This window comes from Esox lucius, chromosome 20, assembly GCF_011004845.1.
Source record: "Esox lucius isolate fEsoLuc1 chromosome 20, fEsoLuc1.pri, whole genome shotgun sequence".
Classification (NCBI taxonomy): Eukaryota; Metazoa; Chordata; class Actinopteri; order Esociformes; family Esocidae; genus Esox; species Esox lucius.
The window spans coordinates 22,669,338-22,694,804 of NC_047588.1; the positions used below are offsets into that span (position 1 = coordinate 22,669,338).

The window sequence follows — 25,467 nt, forward strand, 5'->3', positions numbered from 1 at the left end:
TCAGTTTCTTGGCAATTTCTCACATGTAATAGCCTTCATTTCTCACAACAAAAATAGACTGATTTTCAGAAAAAGTTATTTGTTTCTGTCCATTTTGAGCCTGTAATCGAACCCACAATTGGTGATCAATCAATCAAATGTATTTATAAAGCCCTTTTTACATCAGCAATTGTCACAAAGTGCTTTTACAAAACACCCAGCCTTAAACCCCAAGGAGCAAACAACAGTAGTGTTGAATTTCAGTGGCTAGGAAAAACTCCCTAAGAAGGCCGAAATTTAGGAAAAAACCAATAGAGGACCCAGGCTCAGAGGGGTGACCAGTCCTCTTCTGGCTTTGCCGGGTGAACATATTCAGAGTACAAATTGTAATAATTAATAAATGCATGTGCATGTGGGCTGAGTCCAGATTTAAAATTAGTCCAGGTCGGAAGCATGACCAGATGGGAGGTGTCAGCACAGTGGAAGCTGAAAATGTCAGGTATTGTCTTGATCTGCAACACAACCAGGAGGACTTTGGACGGGGACAGCAACAGGTCTTTCAAGCCTGGTACTCCTCAGGTGTGGGCCAGGACCTCATGTCTTCCTAAATTAAAAATGGCAGGAGACAGAGAAAGTTTTGAAAATGCGTTCCTTAGATCTACAAGAGGGAGAACTGACCCTACTCCTCCAGCACATTAATATAGCAGCGTAAGACCTTGGAGCTGAGACAGGGGTTCCAGTGACACTCTGGCCCTATCTGGGGGAGGCCCCGGACAGGGCCCAACAGGCAAGAAATCAATCCACCTACATTGCCAAGCATCATCCAAAGGGACACCCACCAACCGCAACAACCCTGAATGAGGGCTGAATTTTGCCAGCAGAGTACAACCCAATTGCACAAGTGCGCAACAGAGAGACAACAACAAGCCAGTGACTCTTAATTGGCAAACCATTACACAGTAGTGGAGCTCTATGAGAGAAGACCCTGCCTCCGGCTGTTTGTTTAGAGATTCTAGGTACATTTAAAAGGCCTGCATCTTGCGATCTAAGGTTACGTGTAGGTTAGGGGTGTAACGATCCATCTACTACATCGATGTATCGATTAATATTCCTATGATCCAACTACATCGATCTGTGCTCAGCAAGTTGGCCTTCCGGACGACATATATCGATCTAACATCGTTTTAAAATGTAATCAATCGATTGTATCGATACCAGAGTTGGGGACAAGTCACACATGGTCAAGTCCAAGCAAGTCTCAAGTCTTAACCATCATGTCTCGAGTCAAGTCTCAAGTCACAGTTCAGATAAATCAAGCAAGTCAAGTCAAGTCAAGGGTTCACCCTAAGCAAGTCAAGTCGAGTCCTTAAGTCAAGTCACAGTACTAAAGAGATGAACACACACACACTGTCCTCTGTTTCTGACGTGCGCTCGGTGCGAAGCTCGATTTCAAAATCAAATATTTTTCTCCTCCACGGTACAATTTTTTTGGGGGACGAAGCAGAGGGATCTTGAATCAGCCTGAAGGGGTTGTATTCGCTATAACAACCGCCTCGCTATACCTTATCCCGCTTATTACATGGCTACCTACCAAATAAATCTATAATTTCACACAAAATATTGATTTCAAAAGGAATTTATGGATTTAAAAACGATTGTATTGCTTCCTCTAAAGAAAATAGTCCGTTCCGTCTCTGGTTAGAATCCTGCTGCGTCCATAGCAACGCGCTGTTTTCAACGGTCTGTTATCAAGAAATAACACGCATTCTGCACTGGAATTCAGCCAATACATGTAATAAGGGCTAATAATAACAACCTTATAAATTAATTATTGTGACTGAAAAACTGCCTAATATGTAATTACGCTGTAATTATTCTGGTCTGTATGAGTAAAAAAAAAAAACCTCTTCGAAATGTTTAGGTGCTAGTAATCACATCGGCGTCTCCATGTTAGCCTTTCATGCAGTAAAGTTAACTGTTATGGTGTAAGCACAATGCTTTTTAGTTTCCACACGCAGTCCACAAACACTCTATTTACCAGATGTATTCTGTAATGATAATGGTCACATTTCTAACAAGAAAAAATAAAATAAAATATGCAACCAAGGCCAAATTATGACAAACAAAAGATTAATTCATTACTTAATCGTTATAGATCTTAGTGAAACTGAGATTACTTTCTTACCTTTTCTTGTGGTTCTTAAAATGACGAATGAAATTTGACGTTGTTGCATATTTTGCATCTGGCAAATCTTTTTTTAGTCACACGGGAGATTGACAGACGGATCGGTGCAGCTTCTGCAGTAATGCAGTCGATGTATGAAGAAAGAGCTGAGCCGCAAGGCGAAGCTCTCGATTTACCAGTCAATCTACGTTCCTACTCTCACCTATGGTCATGAGCTTACTCTCACCTATGGTCTGAAAGGACAAGATACAGGCGGCCGAAATGAGCTTTCTCCGCAGGGTGGCTGGGTGATCCCTTAGAGATAGGGTGAGAAGCTCGGTCACCCGGGAGGAGCTCAGAGTAGAGCTGCTGCTCCTCCACATCGAGAGGGGTTAGCTGAGGTGGCTTGGGCATCTGTTTCGGATGCCTCCGGAACGCCTTCCTGGGAAGGTGTTCCGGTCCTGTCCCACCGGGAGGAGACCCCGGGGAAGACCTAGGACACGCTGGAGGGACTATGTCTCCCGGCTGGCCTGGGAACGCCTCGCTGTCCCCCCGGAAGAGCGGGAGGAAGTGTCTGGGGAGAGGGAAGTCTGGGCATCCCTGCTTAGACTGCTGCCCCCGCGACCCGGCCCCGGATAAGCGGTAGATGATGACATGATGACATGACATGACGGTCCAGTTAAAAGTCCTTGTATCCAAACGATACTATTTGTGGAGCTCGACTAACGTTACTGTCTGCCATGTTTGGCGCGGTTTGAATTGTGCAGCGTTAAAGGCACATACGCTGATTAGTGCTGCTGATGTCACAACATATAACATCATTTTATTGCTGTTTGTTTATTATAAGTTCAAGTAATTGTCGAGTCTTCCACTTCAAGTCAAGTCTCAAGTAACTTGTTCTCAAGTCAAAGTCAAGTCAAGTCATTTTCATACTTTAATCAAGCAAGTCACAAGTCCTGAAAATTGTGACTCGAGTCAGACTCGAGTCAAGTCATGTGACTCGAGTCAAGTCATGTGACTCGAGTCCCCCACCTCTGATCGATACTAGGAAATAACCCATTGGATGTAAGCACGTCAGACTTTATAGGAATGTTTTTTCTTAGCACTTTTAATGATAAAGGCGATAAACGTTGCTCGATTCAGTCTGCCTATCCGTGACGTCATCGCCCCGGGCCAGCAGCAGCGCAAAGACAACAAAACATAGCATGGCAGATGGCAGAGAAGAAGCCGACGAGCGAGAAATGATCAAGCCACCATTGCGGTCCAGTGTGTGGAAAGTGTTGGTTGCACTTCATTTTTGATATTAATGCTGTATTTGTATTATTTCTAAGTTGAAAAACAACAGCAAAAGTAGCAGGTAAACCTACTGTTAATTCAACCTGAAGAAATGTTGGTTACACTTTATTTTTGATATTAATATAGTAGTATTTTTATGTTGAAAAACAACAGCAAAAGTAGCAGGTAAACCTACTGTTGAAATGTTGGTTGCACTTACTGTACTTTTATTGAAAATGTATTGAATATTGAAAATGAGAGCAGAACATTTTAACTTCCTGTTAATTCAACCTAAAGTGTTGGTTGCACTTTGTTCAAATAAAATGTGAATGCATTTGCCATTAATTGTTGTTTACTTGTTTGTTTATATCCATAATTAATTGATACCTGATTCCCTTACAAGAAACAACAGGAATCTAGGAAAATTCACCTGCACTGTCCAGTATCCAGGTATTTATTTCAGTCAAAAGGGTTGAATTTTTGGCTGAAAAGATACTGAATCGATTTCAAGTCACTGAATCGTTTCGGATCGTATCGTTCTAAATAAACCATTATCGGCCTTGAATCGTATCGACAACCACAAATCGTGATACGAATCGAATCGTGGTTAAAATGAATCGTTACACCCCTAGTGTAGGTATGTACACTCACCTAAAGGATTATTAGGAACACCATACTAATACTGTGTTTGACCCCCTTTCGCCTTCAGAACTGCCTTAATTCTACGTGGCATTGTTTCAACACGGTGCTGAAAGCATTCTTTAGAAATGTTGGCCCATATTGATAGGATAGCATCTTGCAGTTGTTGGAGATTTGTGGGATGCACATCCTGGGCACGAGGCTCCCGTTCCACCACATCCCAAAAATGCTCTATTGGGTTGAGATCTGGTGACTGTGGGGGCCATTTCAGTACAGTGAACTCATTGTCATGTTCAAGAAACCAATTTGAAATGATTCAAGCTTTGTGACATGGTGCATTATCCTGCTGGAAGTAGCCATCAGAGGATGTGTACATGGTGGTCATAAAGGGATGGACATGGTCAGATACAATGCTCAGGTAGGCTGTGGCATTTAAACAATGCCCAATTGGCACTAAAGCGCCTAAAGTGTGCCAAGAAAACATCCCCCACACCATTACACCACCACCACCAGCCTGCTCAGTGGTAACAAGGCATGATAGATCCATGTTCTCATTCTGTTTATGCCAAATTCTGACACTACCATCTGAATGTCTCAACAGAAATCGAGACTCATCAGACCAGGCAATATTCTTCCAGTCTTCAACTGTCCAATTTTGGTGAGCTCGTGCAAATTGTAGCCTCTTTTTCCTATTTGTAGTGGAGATGAGTGGTACCCGGTGGGGTCTTCTGCTGTTGTAGCCCATCCGCCTCAAGGTTGTGCGTGTTGTGGCTTCACAAATACTTTGCTTCATACCTCGGTTGTAACAAGTGGTTATTTCAGTCAAAGTTGCTCTTCTATCAGCTTGAATCAGTTGGCCCATTCTCCTCTGACCTCTAGCATCAACAAGGCATTTTCGCCCACAGGAAGGCTGCATACTGGATGTTTTTCCCTTTTCACACCATTCTTTGTAAACCCTAGAAATGGTTGTGCATGAAAATCCCAGTAACTGAGCAGATTGTGAAATACTCAGACCAACAACAACCATGCCACGCTCAAAATTGCTTAAATCACCTTTCTTTCCCATTCTGACATTCAGTTTGGAGTTCAGGAGATTGTCTTGACCAGGACCACACCCCTAAATGCATTGAAGCAACTGCCATGTGATTGGTTGATTACATAATTGCATTAATGAGAAATTTAACAGGTGTTCCTAATAATCCTTTAGGTGTGTGTATGGCTGGATCATTTCAGCGAGGTAAGTAAGAACAAGTCCATGTATTGATTAACAATAAAACCATAAAATCAGCCCTAATTCTAACAGGCAGCCAGTGTAAAGAGGCTAGTACTGGGGTGATGCCTCCAGTACTAGCCTCTAGAAATGGTTCTAGTTAGGATTCTAGCAGCCGTGTGCAGCACCCTGACAATTGATTTGTCAGGGTAACCGGAAAAAAGACCATTGCTGTAATCTTAACTAGAAGTAACAAAAGCATGTATTTGTTTTTCTGCATCAGTTTTTGATAGAAAGTTTCAGATTTTTGCAATGTTTCAAAGATGAAAATAAGCAACTCTTGAGACATATTTTACATGTTCATCAAAGGAGAGGTCAGGGTCAAGGGTAACGCTGAGGTTTCTTACAGTTTTTTGGGATATGACCATGCAGCCATCAAGGTTCACTGTGAGATCTGCCATCCACACATACGAACTGATATCTTTCAGATAAATACGATTTAATTGGATATCCACATAGCCCAATATGGGTTTCTAGTCTCTCCAAGAGAAAGGAGTGATCAATAGTGTCAAAAGCAGCACTAAGATCAAGAAGCAACAGGACGGATATTTGGAGTCAGGTCTAGCTGACAGTTTGTGGGATAAGAACTTATTACAAATTTAGTGAATGTGTCGAGCAATACGGGATACAAAAATTACCTGGTCAGGGAAGTTCAGGACATTCGAGATTTTGGGGATTGTAACAATTTAAGGAGGAGTCAGTTATTTGTTTTCTAATGGTGATGATCTTTTCATCAAAGTAGTTCATGTATTCATTACAGCTAAAGTGAAGACCCACTTCACTTGTTGTGCGTTGCTTTTTTGTTATCTTTACAACTATATCGAAGAGAAGATGTGAGGGCTTTTCGGTATTGTAGTGTACTGTCTATCCAGGCTAGTCTGAATACTTCCAACTTGGTGGAGCGCCACTTTCACTCTAAATTTATGGAGGCTTGCTTGAGTGATCTAGTTTTGTCTGTGTTCCAGGGAGCAAGTTACTAGTTGCGTATTTCTTTTGTTTTTAGTGGTGCAACCTTATCCAAAGTCTTTCGCAGTGTTGTGTTTAGATCCTAGGATTTGATAGTTATCGGATTTATTTACTCGTTTGTTGATGAGTGAACTTGTAAGAATATCAAATCTATTTGTAGTCCGAGAATTTATTGTATAGCTTTTGAAACTCATTCTTTGCGGAGCAAGTGGATTTCTTGTTTTAACGGTAAATGTAATAAGACAGTGATCCGATAATCCAGGATTTTTTGGGGAAATTATTAGATCTACAAAATCTATTTCTTGTGACAGGACTGAATCTAAGGTATAATTGTGGCAGGCTTCAAAGTCTTGAGGGTCATTGGACTTTTCCATATGAATATTGAAATCGCCAGAAATTTGAATACTATCTGCCATGATTACAAGTTTAGACAAGAATTCTGGAAACTCATTGAGGAACATTGTGTATGGCTCGGGGGGCCTGTAAATAGTAGCTATGTAAAACCATTCACCAGCCTGGTTAACTTTCATGAGTAAAACTTCAAAAGAATGAAAACCAGTGATGTGTTTGAGAGTAAATATTAGCAACACCCCCTCCTTTTCAGGATGCAGGGGGGATGTGATCACTAGTATAGCCAGGAGGAGATGCCTCATTTAGGGCAGTGAATTAATCAGGCTTTAGCCACGTTTCACACAATAACATATAGTTTATGATCAGAGATTAATTTACTGCAACTGCCTTTGGAGCAAGGTATCTAACATTTAGGAGTCCCATTTTGGGATGCGAGTTGATAGTCATTTTTGTTTGTGACCGAGGTGGAGGAAGGCTTTATCATAATATGGTTGCTATTGTTAGCACTACCTTGTTTAACTTTTCTCAGCCTGGAAGAGTCACAGTGGCAATAGGTAAAACTGTACTAACTACTCTGGCTATGCTATTGACAGACTCCACTATGCTAGCAGACTGGCTAACAGCCTGCGGCCTCACCTGCACTCTATCTCATGGTGAGGGTATAGGAATAAGACTCCTGTCAATGTTCCTAGATAAAAGAAGAGGCCAGCTGATATTCCTAATTGTAAGACAACGCTAACAATAATATTGTGGATACCCACTTGATGCTTGATGTTGATGCTTTAGATACTTCAGATACTCAACTAGTCTAAAGATCGCCAGTTTTCAACTGTGCTAACATTATTGCAGTAGGGTTTCCCAATGATCACATAGCCTTTTAAAATGATTAACTTGGATTAGCAAATACAACATGGAACAGAGTACTCATGGTTGCTTAGAAATGGGCCTGTGTACGCATATGTAGATATTCAATTTATAATCAGCTGTTTCCAGCTACAATAGTCATTTCCAACATTAGCAATGTCTAAACTGTATTTCTGATCCATTTCATGTTATTTTAATGGACAGAAATGTGCTTCTCAAAAACAAGGACAAAACAAGTGATCCCAAACTTTTGAATGGTATTGTACAGAAATAAATCGACATAAATTACAAATGTGGTGTTGCCGTTGTTTTCAGCAAAACGATACATGAAAACGTAATCAAACTCAATTTGAGCTTGCTAAATTCCTTAGGGTGGCCACAATAAAAGGCCATTCTAAAATGTGCAGTTTCATCACACAGCACAATGCCACAGATGACGCACGTTTTGAGGGAGCGTGCAATTGTCATGCTGACTGCAGGGATGTCCACCAGAGCTGTTGCCTGTGATTTGAATGTTAATTTCTCCACCATAAGCTGTCTCCAAAGGTGTTTGAGAGAATTTGGCAGTACATCCAACCAGCCTCACAACCGCAGACCACATGTAACCACACCAGCCCAGGACCTCCACATCCAGCATCTTCACTTCCAAGATCGTCTGAGACCAGCCACTTGGACAGCTGCTGCAACGATCGGTTTGCATAACCAAAGAATTTCTGCACAAACTGTCAGAAAGCGTCTCAGGGAAGCTCATCTGCATGCTCTTCATCCTCATCGGGATCTTGACCTGACTGCAGTTCGTCGTTGTAACCGACTTGAGTGGGCAAATGCACACATTCGATGGCGTCTGGCACTTTAAGGTGGTTCTCGTCACGGATGAATCCCGGTTTTCACTATACAGGGCAGATGGCAGACAGCGTGTATGGCTTCGTGTGGGTGAGCGGTTTGCTGATGTCAGTGTTGTGGATCGAGTGGCCCATGGTGACGGTGGAGTTATGGTATGGGCAGGCGTGTGTTATGGACAACGAACACAGGTGCATTTTATTGATGACATTTTGAATGCACAGAGATACTGATCCTGAGGCTCATTGTTGTGCCATTCATCCACGGCCATCACCTCATCCCCCCAATACAGTAAAACTGCACATTTTATTGTGGCCAGCCTGAGGCAATAATCATGCTGTCTAATCAGCATATTGATATGCCACACCTGTGAGGTGGATGGATTATCTTGGCAAAGAAGTTCTCACTAACAGAGATTTAGACAGATTTGTGAACAATATTTGAGAGAAATAGGCCTTTTGTATACAAAGAAAGTCTTAGATATTTGATTTCAGTTTATGATAAATGGGGGCAAAAACAAAAGTGTTTATAATATTAATATATATTTTGTATGTATTTTCTAATACATTTTCAAATGCATTGAAAACATGTTTTAATGCCTATTAAATTAATTTGGTGATATACGTGTACATGTATTCTAAATGTATTAATTACATTTTCCTTGATTACATAAATTGGCCAGTTGTTATTTTGTATTTAAATCATGTATATTTGCTGTGTTTTGTTATGAATGTACTATATTTATGTAATGTGGAACTCCAGACTCAACTCATTATTTTGTTCAAAGATAATGTCAATTATTCTAAGAAAGCAGGCCCTTCCTTGGTATCATGTCAGTCCATGACCATATGCCTAATTATTAGGTTGATGATAATGGAAATAAACACATTTGAGTGAGCAGATCTGCATGCTATTAGGGAGAGATTTGGCTAACTACTAATCCTCCTGCTGGCAGGTATAGGACAAAAATTGCAATTAGTAAAATCTACATAAATAATTAACATGTCTCATAGTCTGGATTAACATATGCAGCCTAATATTGTTTTTGTTACTAATTGGTCTCTGAGAGAAGACCTAACATACCTAAGTACTGGGTGTGATTCTTCAATATAAAGTATGTGTATGAAGCAGCTATATCCATTTTTGTATCTATAAGTAAATTACATTTATTTATCAATTCAAGAAGAATGTAACATATTGTAACATGCAACAATAGGATACAGGCACAGAGGTGGTAGAACGATGACTTTTAACAGGCTTAATAACTTAATAAGGCAACATTGCATACAGCAAAACAATAACCAACACCAAACACAGGGAACTAGGGAAACTACAGTACAGTTAGGTCCAGAAATAATTGGACACTGACACAAGTTTTGTTACTTTGGCTGTTTACCATAATATATTCAACTTACAGTTAAATAATGAATATGGGCTTAAAGTGTGCTCTCAGCTTTAATGTGAGGGTATTCACATCCCCGGTTTAGGAATTAGAGCTCTTTAATGTGTAGCAGCCTCTTTTTCAAGGGACCAAACATACAGTGGGGAGAACAAGTATTTGATACACTGCCGATTTTGCAGGTTTTCCTACTTACAAAGCATGTAGAGGTCTGTAATTTATATCATAGGTACACTTCTACTGTGAGAGACGGAAACCAAAAATCCAGAAAATCACATTGTATGATTTTTAAATAATTAATTAGCATTTTATTGCATGACATAAGTATTTGATCACCTACCAACCAGTAAGAATTTCGTCTCTCACAGACCTTCTTTAAGAAGCCCTCCTGTTTTCTACTCATTACCTGTATTAACTGCACCTGTTTGAGCTCGTTACCTATATAAAAGACACTTGTCCACACACTCAATCAAACAGACTCCAACCTCTCCACAATGGCCAAAACCAGAGAGATGTGTAAGGACATCAGGGATAAAATTGTAAACCTGCACAAGGCTGGGATGGGCTACAGGACAATTGGCAAGCAGCTTGGTGAGAAGGCAACAATTATTAGAAAATGTAAGAAGTTCAAGATGACGGTCAATCTCCCTCGGTCTGGGGCTCCAGGCAAGATCTCACCTCATAGGGCATCAATGATCATGAGTAAGGTGAGGGATCAGCCCAGAACTACACGTCAGGACCTGGTCAATGACCTGAAGAGAGCTGGGACCACGGTCTCAAAGAAAACCATTAGTAACACACTACGCCGTCATGGATGAAAGTCCTGCAGCGTACGCAAGGTCCCCCTGCTCAAGCGAGCGCATGTCCAGGCCGTCTGAAGTTTGCCAATGACCATCTGGATGATCCAGAGGAGGAATAGGAGAAGGTAATGTGGTCTGATGATACAAAAATAGAGCTTTTTGGCCTAAACTCCACTCACCGTGTTTGGAGGAAGAAGAGGGATGAGTACAACCCCAAGAACACCATCCCAACCGTGAAGGATCTGGAGATGGTCTGTATGGAGGAGTGGGCCAAAATCCCTGCTGCAGTGTGTGCAAACCTGGTCAAGAACTACAGGAAACGTATGATCTCTGTAATTGCAAACAAAGGTTTCTGTACCAAATATTTAGTTCTGCTTTTCTGATGTATCAAATACTTGTGTCATGCAATAAAATGCTAATTAATTACTTAAAAGTCATACAATGTGATTTTCTGGATTTTTGTTTTAGATTCCGTCACTCACAGTTGAAGAGTACCTATGATAAAAAAATATCAGTCTTCTACATGCTTTGTAAGTGGGAAAACCTGCAAGATTGGCAGTGTATTAAATACGTGTTCTCCCCACTGTAATTGGACAATTGACTAAAACACTGTTTCATGGACTGGTGTGGACTACTCCTTTGTTATTTCTTCGTCCATAAAGCTGGTAAAAGGTCTGGAGTTGATTCCAGGTGTGGCATTCGTATTTGGATGCTGTTGCTGTGAACCCACAACATGCGGTCAAAAGAGCTCTCAATGCAAGTGAAACAAGCCATCCTTAGGCTGCAAAAAAATCAGTGATGGCAGGAACATTAGGAGTGGCCAAATCAACAGTTTCGTACATTCAGAGAAAGTAGGTAGGCATATCATTATCCAAGTCTACCATAAAGAGAATACTTCACGAGAGCAAATACAGAGGGTTCACTACAAGGTGCAAACCATTTATAATCCTCAAGAATATTAAGGCCATATTAGACTTTGCCAATAAAACGTCTAAAAAAGCCAGCCCAGTTCTGGAATAGCATTCATTGTACAGATGGACCTAAGATCAACCTTTACCAGAATGATGGGAAGAAAAAAGTATGGATAAGACATGGAACGGCTCATGATCCGAAGCATACCACAATACCTGTAAAACACTGTGGAGGCAGTGTGATGGCATGGGCATGCATGGCTTACAAAGGCACTGGGTCACAAGTATTTATTGATGATGTGACATGACAGAAACAGCCGGGTGAATTCTGACATGTATAGGGATATATTGTATGCTCAGATGCAGCCAAAATCAGCAAAGTTAATTGGACGCGCTTAACTTAACAGATGGAGAATGACCCAAAACATACTGCGAAAGCAACCCAGGGTTTTTTAAGGTTTTAAAGTGGAATTTTATGCAATGGCAGAGTCAATCACGTGATCTCAACCCGATCGAGCTTGCATTTCACTTGTTGAAGACAACTTAAGGCACAAAGATCCACGAACAAACAACAACTGAAGACAGCTGCAGTAAAGGCATGGTAAAGCATCACGAAGGAGGAAACCCAGTGTTTGGTGATGTCCATGTGTTCCAGACTTCAAGCTGTCATTGCCTACAAAGGATTCTCGATAAAGTTTTTAAAATTACCATTTTATTTATGATTGTGTTCCTTTGTCCAATTACATTTGAGCCCCTGAAATAAGGGAACTGGATATGAGAATGATTGCGATTCCTAAACAATTCATGCAATATTTTTGTTCAACCCCTTGAATTAATACTGAATGTCTGCACTTCAATTGCATCTCAGTTGTTTTATTTCAAATCCATTGTGGTAGCGTACAGAGCCAAAATGATGAAAATTGTGTCAGTGTCCAAATATTTCTGGACCTAACTGTAAATAAAGGGGTTACAAGAGGCAAATGAGACACAGGTGAAATCAGTAAACACAGGGGATTGAAACAAAACAAAGAAACACAAGCTATGACTAAAATACATTGAACATAGAAATGCAAAAGCTGTAACACATATGAATGCATCATGAGCTTAGATGACCTGTTATACCTAAACAGAATCAGAAACCATCATCTGCTTGTTTACCTCCAATGTAAAAAAAAGGAAATGCACAGCCTCAGAACATAGTTCAAATTATATTTTTTTTATGGATGGTACATGTATCCATAGCTTGGGATATAAATGTCATAGGTGTTACCTTACCCCTGCCACATCCGCCAGCTTTTCATAGAATCAGAGGAGGGAGTGAATGTTTTGCTTTGTTTCAATAGCAGATTCCTGCTTGAAACAACCAGTTAATGACATATTGGGCTGCCTGTAGCTGCAGCCATAGTGACCTGCTCTCCTAGAGCAGTCAATGATAACTCTAATCTTAGTATTCTGTCTGCATAGGCTACAAAATTCCAACACAAATCATGCTGGTACTTTTAGACTTACCTACTTGGCAATGTACCACAGAAGCACAAATAAAACAATATCCCTATGCATTCAGTGAAAGCCATATGTTCCATTAGTTGGTAAAACAACTTGATTTAACTTCTAATTGGCGGGTTTGTAAAATCCATAAATCTTGTAGTTACGCATCCTAGCTAAATATTCTGTGGACTGGAGACGGGGTGTAACACACTGTCATATTTTGTAACACTATAAAGTAATTACTATCACTCAAGATTGTACAGACAGTAACTCCATTTGTTTATATCATCATGACAATCTATATATTTAGTATAAATGTTCTCCAGATACAAACTGCGCCATCAGATAAATACACAGTAAATGCACCTTTCTCCAAAGTAGGCTACCTATTGATATCAGAAAATATTAGGTGACTGTGTTTCTGGAGTACAAATCGTGAGAAAATGTTTAGTTCTTATGTCTAGTAGCCTAATTTCCTAATTTACGTTTGGGGCCCAGTGTTTTTGCTGCGATGGTAACATTATACAATGGAACATTGTATGACAATGGTTGGTTATATTGTAGTTTGCCTACACAACTTCAAAGATCATAGTGGTTTTAAAAATGGGCCATTCTTTATTTAAATGATCAAGTGTGATTTAAGTGAAGTTACAAAATATAATTTAGACTACTGTATTATTCATGTATTTCTATCGGTACATGGCAATGTGTGTGGAAATGTTCTCTCACTTGTAGACTACAGGGGGTGTTTGAGCCCCTGCCCCTTTCCCTTCAGACACAACTTTAGTGCCTTTTTTGACCATCAATGCTGGCATTTCTATCTGCGTGACAAGCATCATTCTCTCAGATGGCATGCTTCATCTGTCTGCGCAACACGTGTCACTCCAGCAGGTGGGAATAAGTTGTCTGTCTGCGTGATGTGCATCGCAAAAGCTAACAGCCATGACAAAGCAAAGGGGCGCACAGTGCACAACATCTATTTCGCTTCCGGCATATATCTGGGGAACCCTTTTTTTGTCATTCCGGCCAATGCCCCTTGTTAGGAGGTTTCTGTTGTTCTCATTATCTACGCACATTCACTTCCAATGAAACATACATTTGTATTGTAATTGTTAGTGCTCAGATTCCACACCCTCAAAAGGTCTGTGCAAGGCCCTGTGTGTGTGTGTGTGCGTGCTATTTTTAAACCTTGCTTAAATTTATACAATACAATTCTCATAAATAATGCGCTTCTTTATTTTGCAGAAAATGAGTGAGCTCCTATGAACACACACACACACACACACACACACACACACACACACACACAGGGCCGTGCTCTTTGGTTATCATTAATCTATTTTCTCTCTCCCTATTCAATTTCAGTTTTTCTTTCATCTGTGTACGCTTCTATTTTGACCTCTCCATCTCTCCTCCTTTTCTCACTCTGCTTTCTAAAACTCCACTCTTTTTGATTCTTATTCTTTTTTACACTTTTACCTTCTCGTTCTTTACTTCCTTTCTCTGTCTCTCTCTCCCTCTTCCAGGCCCATTGGGATGGCCTGACTGGGCGGATCGCTTTTAACAGAACCAATGGCTTAAGGACAGACTTTGACTTGGATGTGATTAGTCTGAAGGAGGATGGACTGGAGAAGGTGTGTGTTTGTGCATGTGTATATATGTATATAATGTGCATATTTAGAATACACAACAATGTTTGCACATCCATAACTTTGGCTTATGAATATAACCTTGCTTCACTGAGTAATGGAACAAGTTATGACAACAGAATATGTCCTGTCATGCATGCATAACCTGAATACAAACTTAAATCTCGTTTTAAGACCATATAGGTTTTAAGTCATCAGTTACTAAAAGCGTGACTTGATACATTGATTCAGGTCCTCTCTTCACCACGGCTTGGCCAGAATGCGGCCCTTCTGCAGGCCGTTCCCTTCCTCGCGATATACCGGTATTGATGATAATCGTGATATTCAAAAAATGAAATATTGATATCATGTTAATAATACACATGATAATATCGTATTCACTAGGCGAAACTGAAGTTCTATTTTTCCAAAAACTCCTCTCGGTTTGTCGACACCTTATTTTTGTCACATATAGACAAATGGTGTATGTGCTTAAAGGAGACGTGACCTATGCACTGGTGTAGAAATCAACTCGTTAGCTCAACTAGAACCCCCGGGAGAGATCCGGAAACATACGGAAAGACGCGCCACTTTAGTAGCAAATTCTCGTTTTTTCCATGGCTTATTCATGGCAAAACGATGCATTTGTCTGGACCTATACACCGGACCTATACACAAGTGTTTGGATTAACGCCTTTTCGTAGCCTATTCACTAGGTGAAAATGTTTTGTATTTTTCCAAAAACACCTCTGGGTATTAGGCCTGTGGATCTTTTGTTTATCAGTGGCCTTTTCACTATCCATTAAGTGTAATGGTTGTTTTTGTATGGTTTTATTTTTTTATTTGTACAGTTACGGTTACAGTCTCTCCACCACCATACATTCTTATTTTGAGTGTAAATCATTTGCCAAAAAAGAGAAAAAAGCACATCAAAGTTGATGATTTTGACTGACAGCATTTTTTTTTTCACATTTTCTATAGATATCGCGATAATATCGTTACCGTTAATTATTTTGGCCATGACAACCGTGTAGTGAAAACTGATATTTTGAAAGCCCTAATTCATGTAATATAGTTCCTTTTTGGTCGGCCACTTGGTGTGATACGCTAGTGGTTAATACATGCTATTAAGGAAGGGGCAAAGCAATGAACATAGCATCCTACTAAAAGGAGCATGTCTGGCCAGCCAGTGGTCTCTGAAGGCAAAGTGTAATACACTGACTGCCTTCTCCCCAACAGCACACCATGTCCTAACCGGGAGCAGTATCAAGGCCATAAAACCTCAATCAAACATCTGAGGTGAAGCCTAGTCTACAGCAGCAAAAATCTCTGTCACTCTCAACTCTTCAAAAAGTGACAATGTAGCTGCTACTCTTCTAGTGGGTTGGGCACGCACCCCGATTGGCCACTCTCACCTTTTATTGCAATATGCCAACTGGATAACTTGTAACCTAGTGGAACAATCACTGTGTAGATAGTGCTTTGCCCCAAACTGGTTTAATTTAGTTGGTAACACAGAGCGCACAGCACGTGAATTACCTGGTGCTCCAGGGTAGGGCCAAGTAAAACATGTACCTTCTACATGTAGTCACAACTGATGCCCATGACCAGAACCAAATGAGATGGCGTCTGGCCAATATTTTTGCAAATTCACTTTGAACCTCAAAGAGGTAACATGGGAGAACATAGTGCAGGTTAGCTAGTACCAAAAGCACAATGCATCTAATTGGAGCAAGTTCCATTTAGAAAGGGAAATCCTAAATGGAAGAACCAAACATGTATATGATTCAGACTCTAAATAAAACCTGAAGAAGGTAAATCAGTACAAGATATTGTATCTTTAAAATGGAGGGTTGTAAATAAATCATTGGGGTGAACCGACTAATTCACTTTTAGAATATGAACCTAATGCAAGAGAACAATGTAGATTTTATAAAAGCAGAGGGCACAAATAAACACCAGATGCTAAAGGGCATGAGTGTTATTTTCATCTCTTTCATGGTCAACCATTCAATAAACCGTTGGTGCTAAATTAATTCAGAAATGAAAATGATTGTTTACAAAACAATAATGACACAGTATCAACAGTTCTAGGATACTACAATAATGAAATTGGTAGTTTAGATATGCTGATACATTTCTGACCCAAAAGGTTTTGGCAAAAACTGGAAATAACTTCTTTCCACCCAAAAAGCAGAACCTAGACTACTGTTAAAACAGTTGCGGACACCTTGTTGAAGATGAATTGGCTACTTATAATATTGTGTTTAATAAGTGTTCATTATAATTGCACACTTTATAACTGTATAGATAGAACAGCAGGTTTTAAAACAAAGGCTCAAAACAAAAACTACAATAAAAGGCAAAACAAAAGGCACAGTGATCATTCAAATTACCCAGGAAGAAACCGGACTCTGTGGGGTGGAAGGTCCTCTTCCGGCTGTGTTGGGCAAAGGTTACAAGAGTGCACAACCACATCAAGATTGCATACTTACATAAACACAAGTGGGCAGTGTCAATAGTCTTTAGTCAGGACTCTCTGAAGGGCCTCACAAACCAGAGTAGCAGGGCGGGTGGAGCAAACATACCGTCTTCAGGATGGTACATGGTGGCCTCACTGTGGCGGTATGCTTGGGTCTTCTGCTGACATATGGCATGCTGTAGCCTCATTTGTGCTGGAAATAGTAATCCACTGCAGGGTCTTTAGTATGACTCAGAATCCACGGGGTCAGAGCTTACCTGTATCCAAGGATGCACTGGAGAGAGTCTGGTGGAGGAGTGGCAGAGGAAATTCTGGGCATACTCCGCCTGTGGCAGAAACCAAGCCCACTCCCTCAGTGTGTCCTTGCAGTGGTTTCTCAGGGACCTCTCGAGCTCCTGGTTGATCCAGCCCAATTACCTGTTGGACTGAAGCCTGTACCTGGATGTGAGGCTGAACGTGAACCCCCTCATAAAGGCTCTCGATGCTCAAGATGTGAATTTAGGGCCACGGTTGGAGATGATGTCCTCCAAAATTCCACAGTGCCGGAAGACCTGCTAGCACAGCGACCTGCAGAGCAGTGGTGCGACCAGAGAGGGGGATGAAATGGCACAACTTAGAAAACCTTTCCACACAAACTGAAAGTGGTAACTGATCAGATGGGAGATTAGTAACAAATTATGGATAATATTGAACATGGTTGCTGAAAGGTGAGGAGTTTTTCCACTGGGGATTTTCAGGTGCATTCGGTGTGCCTACATACAGAATAGGAACTTATTTACTGGATGAGGTACCACACCAAGGTGGGCCTCCAGTTCTTGACAGGTAATGGATTTTGTGGAGACATGGGTGCATCCAGATGGTCATCAGCTGATCTATTGTGTCCACATCAGATATTTATGATATTTAGGAAATGTCTAAGCCCCTTTATGCTGGTGGGGACTGGCCCACAAGCCTGATTGCCTCTACATTCTGTACCTCCATCCGAGTATACAGAATGTATACAATGTACATGACCATGTGATGTCCAAGCACGGGCCAAATCAACTCTTTCAGAAATGCCTGGCTCACTGACGGAAGTATTCGTAGTGCTTAGACTTTTCATATGGCTCTTCTATAAGCGAGTGGGACCAACGTTAGTGGATAGTGGTACTTCTTTTGCACGAAGAAGACTGCTGATGCAGGGGAGGTGGAACAGTGAATGAAACCCTGCATCAGTGCATCCTGGATGTACTCCTCCATTTACATATAGTTTTGGCTATACACGTGGTAGATACGGCTGTGTGGGGCCGCAGTGCCAGTGAGCAGGTCACCGGCGCAGTCCAGGGGCAATGAGGAGGGAGACGGGTAGCGTGGGTCATGGAAAACACCTCCTGGTTGTCCTGCTTTACAGCCGGGATGTTTGTGAAAGGGTGCGGTGAGAAGTAGGAAGGGGATGCATTCCTGGTGCTCTCCTTCCACGGAGAGGGATCCAGCCCATGCTGGATGCCACTGGTCTGCTATACAGGGTTTAAATAAGGAGAGGAGAGTGGATAGATGGGAATGTTCAGGGAGGAGACGAGGGCCTGGTCCATGAAGATTCCAACCACAGTCCACTGGAGTTGTAAATACAAGACTTGAGGGACAGCCAGGGAATAAAACAGCGACATAAAAGGGTCTGTTAGAATGAGATGATTCCATCACACTTATACCTACCCTAGACAATGAAGAGAAACATGGCTGTCCCTCTGCCTCAGTGGACCCTGGACGAATTGGACAACGCTTGAATGTTTAGATTGCTTCTTATCATACTAATCTGGAAGAAACAAGCTTTGCTGACCACAGCACAACGCTGGGTGGTTTGAGTGGTTGGTTCGCTAGGATAGATCGTTGCCAATAATCCTCAGCTTGTTAGATTTGTTTGGTCACGGATCCATAGTCAGCCCCAGAGGGACCAGTTGCTCATCATGTTGACGCAGCACCCTGCGCTGTTCGCCAGCTGTCTGGGAGAGGTCCAAGTTGCATTATTGTAGGGATTGAGGAAGTCAGAAAGCAGGGGCAGATGAAACAAAGGGCTAAAATAAAATTAATGCTCAAAACAAAAAGGACTATAAAAATGCAAAACATAAGGCAGAGTGACCTACAGTGGGTAAAGAACAGGACTAAAACACTGGCAAATGTGCAGATACAGGGCTTACATAACAGAACGCCTAAAAGCTAAACACCAATTGTAACTTATTTAAGGTGAGTGTGAGCGTTGCAGATACTTGTGACAATACCACTTGTCCGGGAAGGTGGAAATAGAGGCGTGATGCTCTGTTTTGTTTTATATAAAAATATGTTCTATTAATTATTTTCTTTTTCTTTTCCAAACACAATGTAAATCAAAGGTGCCAAAGCACAACATAAATCTTCTAGTCAGCAATGAACAAAAAGATAAGTAGGTTAAGCAGCAACTTAAAGGTTATCCCGTTCCTCTTTAGGTTGAGAGCGTCTCCCTGGGGACGGCGCACCCCCTCGCTTAGCCCGTCTCTGGCCAGTTCGTCTGTCTTTTAGATTAGTATTTCCTTTATGGCTCTGCAGCATGTACTCTGTTCCAGGGGCTCTCTCACGTCTGGTTTGTGACAATCTTATGAAGGGAGAGGAGGACAGGTAATTAGTGTTGTCAGCTGCGCTTACTTGTGTCTGATCCCGTGTACTTTGCCGGACAGGGCTACTACCAGGGTGCAAGTTCCATCCTCCTGTGGACCTGCCACTTAAGTGATGAGAGGGAATTGGATACAGGTGGCGGTGATGACGGGACGCAGGTGTACGTAATGGTGTTCGACCTAAGCATTGGGGAATTGGGTTGTGTGTGTCCGTGAGGCCAGTGGCTCAAAAGACCGTAGACATCAGGAGTTTGAAGTTGGAACAGGACCAGACTTGACAATAACATTCCACCTCCTGCAGCTGAGCTTTCAGTAAATGGAGAAAAACTTCCATTTTGGTTGTCTCACAAATAACGTTATTTCGAAAACTGTACAAAGAAATAAAGGGATTTCTAATAAAAGGCAAGAAAAATAAAATAAGTACAAATGATAGATACTCAGGCATTTTTTCATAGTTTGAATATGAACAAAATAAACTGAACATTGTGAAATATTTAGAATATGCATTATAATCAGTGCGTCGGGTTGGACATTTAATCACGTAATGCAGTGGTCATTACAAAATGCTGAGCTAGCTATAGTACAGTACTCATTGTAGTAACTTTTCTCACTCTTCACTGTCTCTACACAACCCTTTCGTCTTTAACTTTCAGAGGCCCTGAATGTCTTGGTTCAGCATCACTTGGTAGTGAAAGAGGTAGACTGTTAAACTGGGACATCTTATTGAACAATCAATCACCCAATTTGCCCTGCCTAAAACTGTTCTCAACCAATTGGAAGGGGACCTTTCCTCAGAAGTTAAGTGAACTGGTAATTTAAAAGTATTGTGCCTTTGCGTTACTTCACTTCTGTTCACTCACCAACCATCCTAAGAAATGTTATTATTATGAATAGAAGTCCATTTATTTTTATAAGGTAAGCATACATATGTATGTAGGCTACAATAGAATGCCTAACCAAAGTATGATTTTAACTCTTTGAATTGTTATTCCCACCACAAGCTTTGTGTATTACACACCAGACTATTAAAACAATTAAGACAAATAATACCTTTTATATCCAAAATGTTTGGACAATATGAATAAAAATGAGAGGCTTATTTGTCAAAATAGTAGGTCCATCTGGTCTCATAAAATCAGCCACCTCTTCACAATTAGTTTTTTAAAGAAAAAAATAAAAGATTGGCCATCTGTATCAGCCTATGGAAAAACTGATTGGTGCATCCTCTAAAAATAGCTTGTCGGTTCAGTGATAGTGAAGAGCAGAGAATAAATGTGGTTTGGTTATACTCAACACCTGTTTGGCCTTTAAAAGGCAGAATTAAATTCCATATTCATATTAAGCATGCATGTGAGAGAACATCCTCTAAAGTGTTGTATTTGCGAGTTGAGACCAAAAGTTAACTAATAGAAGCTTGCAAACACCATAGCTGCACAGACCTTCCATTTGTGCCTTTCAGCTGCTGCTGACCTTCCATTATTCTATGTTGCCTTTATGCACCTTCCTGAATAATTTTGTTTACTAATAAAAAAAATACATCAGAAGCCCCAGATATAGGAGTAGTGTTGTTGTGCCTTTAGTTGGATAACATTATCTGTTGAGAGCAGATGAAAATGGAATGAAACCATAAGGATGAGAGGACACAAAAGACCTGCCCCTCTTTACCAATAAATGCTCATGTTTTGTGTGTTTATTTTCTCCTTTTCAGATTGGGACATGGGACCCTCCAAGTGGATTGAACATGACAGACCACCAGAAGGGGAAGACATCGAATGTCACAGACTCCTTATCAAACAGATCTTTAGTTGTATCCACCATACTGGTAAGTACTGTGTTGACAGTTTGTGTCTTATCATCGTTACTGTTCATCTGCTTGCTCTTATTTTTCTGTTACATTTATCTATGAGAGTATAAATGCCCCAAACTGCTGTCAGACTTAATTGACTCCTTGGGAAAGATGTTGTATGAATTTTAGTTTTCCTTTGGAAAAGTGCTCCACCTGAGTTCTGCCTTCTGGTTAGGCTTTGTCTGCACGGTTTGACTTTCCCCTTTTTCACAGGACGGTTGGTGGCACACAAAGTAAAGCATACTACTTTTAAATTACCAGTTCACTTCACTGCTGAGAGATCCCATTCCAATTGGTTGAGAACAGTTTTAGGCAGGGCTAATTGGCTGATTGATTGTTCAATAAGATATCCCAGTTTAAGGGTCAGCCTCACTCCATCTACCATTATATTAGCCCTTCTATTGAGCTGTTGTTTCTCTACTCAGTGATACTAAGTGAACCAAGACATTCAGGGCCTCTGAGAGTTAAAGACGAAAGAGTTGTAGCGGTAGTGAAGATTAGTAAATATAACCAGTACTGTAATATAGCTAGCTCAGCATTTTGTAATGACCACTTCATCACTGTGATTTAATGTACAACCCGACTGAGCATAATGACATTTACTCCCAGATAAAATCCCCTGATACCTTATGCTGTTCTTAGTGCTTTTGGGGACAAAGAGGACAATGAGGCACTTTTGGGCCATTGAAGCTCTTATAGGTTTTTCTTTTGTTTGCTCTGTCAAATGGAGTAAACAAATTGTCTGAATGCAACACGTTGCAAGAGCGAAAGAGAATAAAGACATTGGTCCAAAAAAGTAACTTTTATTGTTACTACATCAAGCTAGGCTGGGGGAATTAATGTGCTTACTAAGTGCTGACAGTGTCCACAGCTTTTATTCTTTATTGTTAGTTTGAAGCATATCAAAAAGTCACTCTGGATAATAGTGTCTAAATGACTTCCATGTGCTTTCAAAAATTACAAATGTATTGTCTCCTGTCAAATGCACCAGATCATAGCTGCTTTGCATTTTTTTCCCCAACACATAATAGAGCTCTTATTATGGCGAGTATTGATCATTATTAGGCTACACTATTGTTCTACATTTAAATGTAAAACTCACATGCCCTCTATTTTTTTACATTTTAGTACAGTTTAAAACACACAAGAAATTGTAATTATTTTCTAGAATTTCAGTAATTGAAAAAATATAATCTTTAGGCTTACTCGAGAATGTCTATTATAATATTTACACAGCTAGAAATAATGTATGGAACACGTAATCATCACAGTATAACATCAAGTCAATTACATTTCAGGGATATCAATCTGTCCGATTAGGAAGCATAGGCAATTGTGAATCAATGTCACCTGTTTTGGAGTAAATGAAAGTGACAAGAGGTGCGGCAACAGCAAGACAACCCCCAAAAATGTTATGGTTTTTCAGGTGGTGACAACAGAATCACTCTCTCCTTATCCTACCAGGCCTTGCTCGCTGTTAACTCCAAAAGAACCAGAAAATAATGAATGTGTTCTCTGTGGTGTATTGTTCTTCTATAAATAAAACAACTTGGAAGAGAACTGGCTATATATTTTCGTAATTTATTTTTAGGTACCAGGTGGTGAACTGAACATAATGTGGATCAAATTTTGTAAAAAAATAAGTTACACACTGCCTACGGTTAGGTCCAGAAATATTTGGACACTGCCACAATTTTCATAATTTTGGCTCTTTACGCCACCACAGATTTGAAATGAAACAACCGAGATGCAATTGAAGTGTAGACTTTCAACTTTCAATCAAGGGGTTGAACAAAAATATTGTATGAAACGTTTAGGAATAGCAACCAATTTCATACACAGTCCCCTTTTTTAAGGGGCTCAAATGTAGTTGGTCAAATTAACACAATCATAAATAAAAATGTTCATTTCTAATAATTTGTAGAGAATCCTTAGCAGGCAATGACTGCTTGAAGTCTGGAACGCATGGATATCACCAAACGCAGGGTTTCCTCCTTTATGACGCTTTGGCAGGCCTTTACTGCAGCTGTCTTCAGTTGTTGTTTGTTCTTGGGTCTTTCTGTCTTAAGTTTTGTCTTCAGCAAATGAAATGCATGCACGATCAGTTTGAGATCAGGTGATTCTCTGCCATTGCATAATATTCCACTTCTTTGCCTTATAAAACTGTCCATGTCCATCTGTAAAGTGTAGCGCTGTCCAATTGAATTCGCTGAATTTGGCTGAATCTGAGCTGACAATATATCCCATTACGCTTCAAAATTCATCCTGCATCTACCGTGTTTTACAGATGATGTGGTATGCTTCGGATCATGAGCTGTTCCAAGCCTTCTCTATACTTTTTTCTTAAAGATAAGGCTAGCCTAAGCTAATCTAATCTAAGAAAAACATTTTCATGTTCTTAGAGCACAATTTCAAAACACAGCTGCTGATCCTAGGATTTAGTGAATGTTAAAGGTACATTCTGGTGAAATTAATGTTTGTAGTGACATGAAAGAAAAACCTAGACTCACTAATGGCCGAGTAAAGAAATGTGTTTTAGGGTCTGGGATGTTTACCTGGAGATTACTAGATTTGCACTGACAGAAAGGTGACTCCAGTTGTGCATGCGGTCATGAAGGTTTTATTTTCACTAGAGAAAAGGCTTGAAAAGGAGCTTGGAATCATAGTTAAGATGAAAGTCATCACAAAGACAGATGATCAAAGATATTGGGTATCAATTGAGTCGGTCCAAACTCAACTGAGTTCAGCCATCAACAACATGGAGCACCCACAGAAACAGTGACAATGTGAGACGTGGGCTTGATCACTTACCTTGCAAAGTTCATACCTGCACGGTCAGCATAATCAGCACTGCTCAAATTACTTCTGGATCCGAAAAGATTTATAAGAACTGTCCCACAAGCAATTTTGTTTTCTGCAGACGCAATAAGATGAGCCTTGGCAACCTGTCCCATATGTATTCAGAGCCCTGAAAAGGGCACAAACAATGTATGCTCAAGTCTACACTGTGCCAGTCGCAAGTGGATGCACAACTCACTATTGTTACGTCTGAGTCCCGATTTGTTGAGTCACAAGCCCCTAACCCATGCGGCAGAATTCTAATCACTGGATCTGAGAGTACCAAATGCATTTTTACATGACATTACCATTGCTTCTTTTGAAAATTTGTTTGATAATGGACATTTGGTGACTAGATTTGGTTTATCTTGTCAATATACATAGAGAAACCAAATATCCACTGACTGTCCATTATAAAAATCTACTTCACTTTGCTTAATTGGGAAGAGTTTATTTGAATGTGTTTTTGCAATTCACCTAGTTTCCACATGGAGATACATTCTTCCTACTGAAGTAACACAATTTACATTAAGTTCTAAGAAGAACAATAGTCTTTGGGCTTGTATCTTTTGGTTGGAGCAAGGAGAAATTGAAACAGGCACAAGTTAGACAAGCTTTCAAAAGCCAACACATTTATTGCACGGACACAAATGATCACACAGACAAAAATCTGAATTTCTCAGTCCCAAACATCAAAAAGTGTTTGATAAGATTATGCTGATTAGCCTCGCCCTGTGAGGCTTCATAATGATGCCCCTCATGACTAAAGACCCTCAGACCCTACAGCCAATTTAAAAAATGAGTGACAGGCTTACAGACATACAGTATATATTTGCATATTACATAATTTTCAATAATTAGTGTCATATCAGTAATTATGCTTTGAATGGATAAATCATCTCTACAGAATTGCCTTTTGTACCTGTCAGATTAAGACAGTTATTTGGATTAATTGTAACATGCTCTCCATGATGTGTATTTGTGTATGGTTTTTCATTCCGGAGAGATTTGACAGAACCTGCCTATGGAAGGGAAATTAGTACTTACTTTTCTCTAGGCTCAAAAGGAAAGAGAGACTGATAACTACTGGTGTTTTATTATAT

At 40.4% G+C, this 25,467-nt stretch overlaps 1 protein-coding gene across 3 annotated transcripts in view; it reads left to right on the plus strand.

Moving 5' to 3' along the window:
* The window catches only part of grik2 (glutamate receptor, ionotropic, kainate 2), a 330,777-nt gene that overhangs the window by 187,833 nt on the left and 117,477 nt on the right, over positions 1-25,467 (plus strand). For all 3 annotated transcript variants that reach the window (XM_013139315.4, XM_020041428.2, XM_020041429.2), the window contains exons 9-10: positions 14,473-14,580; positions 21,389-21,502. In XM_013139315.4, the coding sequence (XP_012994769.2) occupies positions 14,473-14,580; positions 21,389-21,502 (222 nt within the window). The remainder of the gene's footprint in view (positions 1-14,472; positions 14,581-21,388; positions 21,503-25,467) is intronic.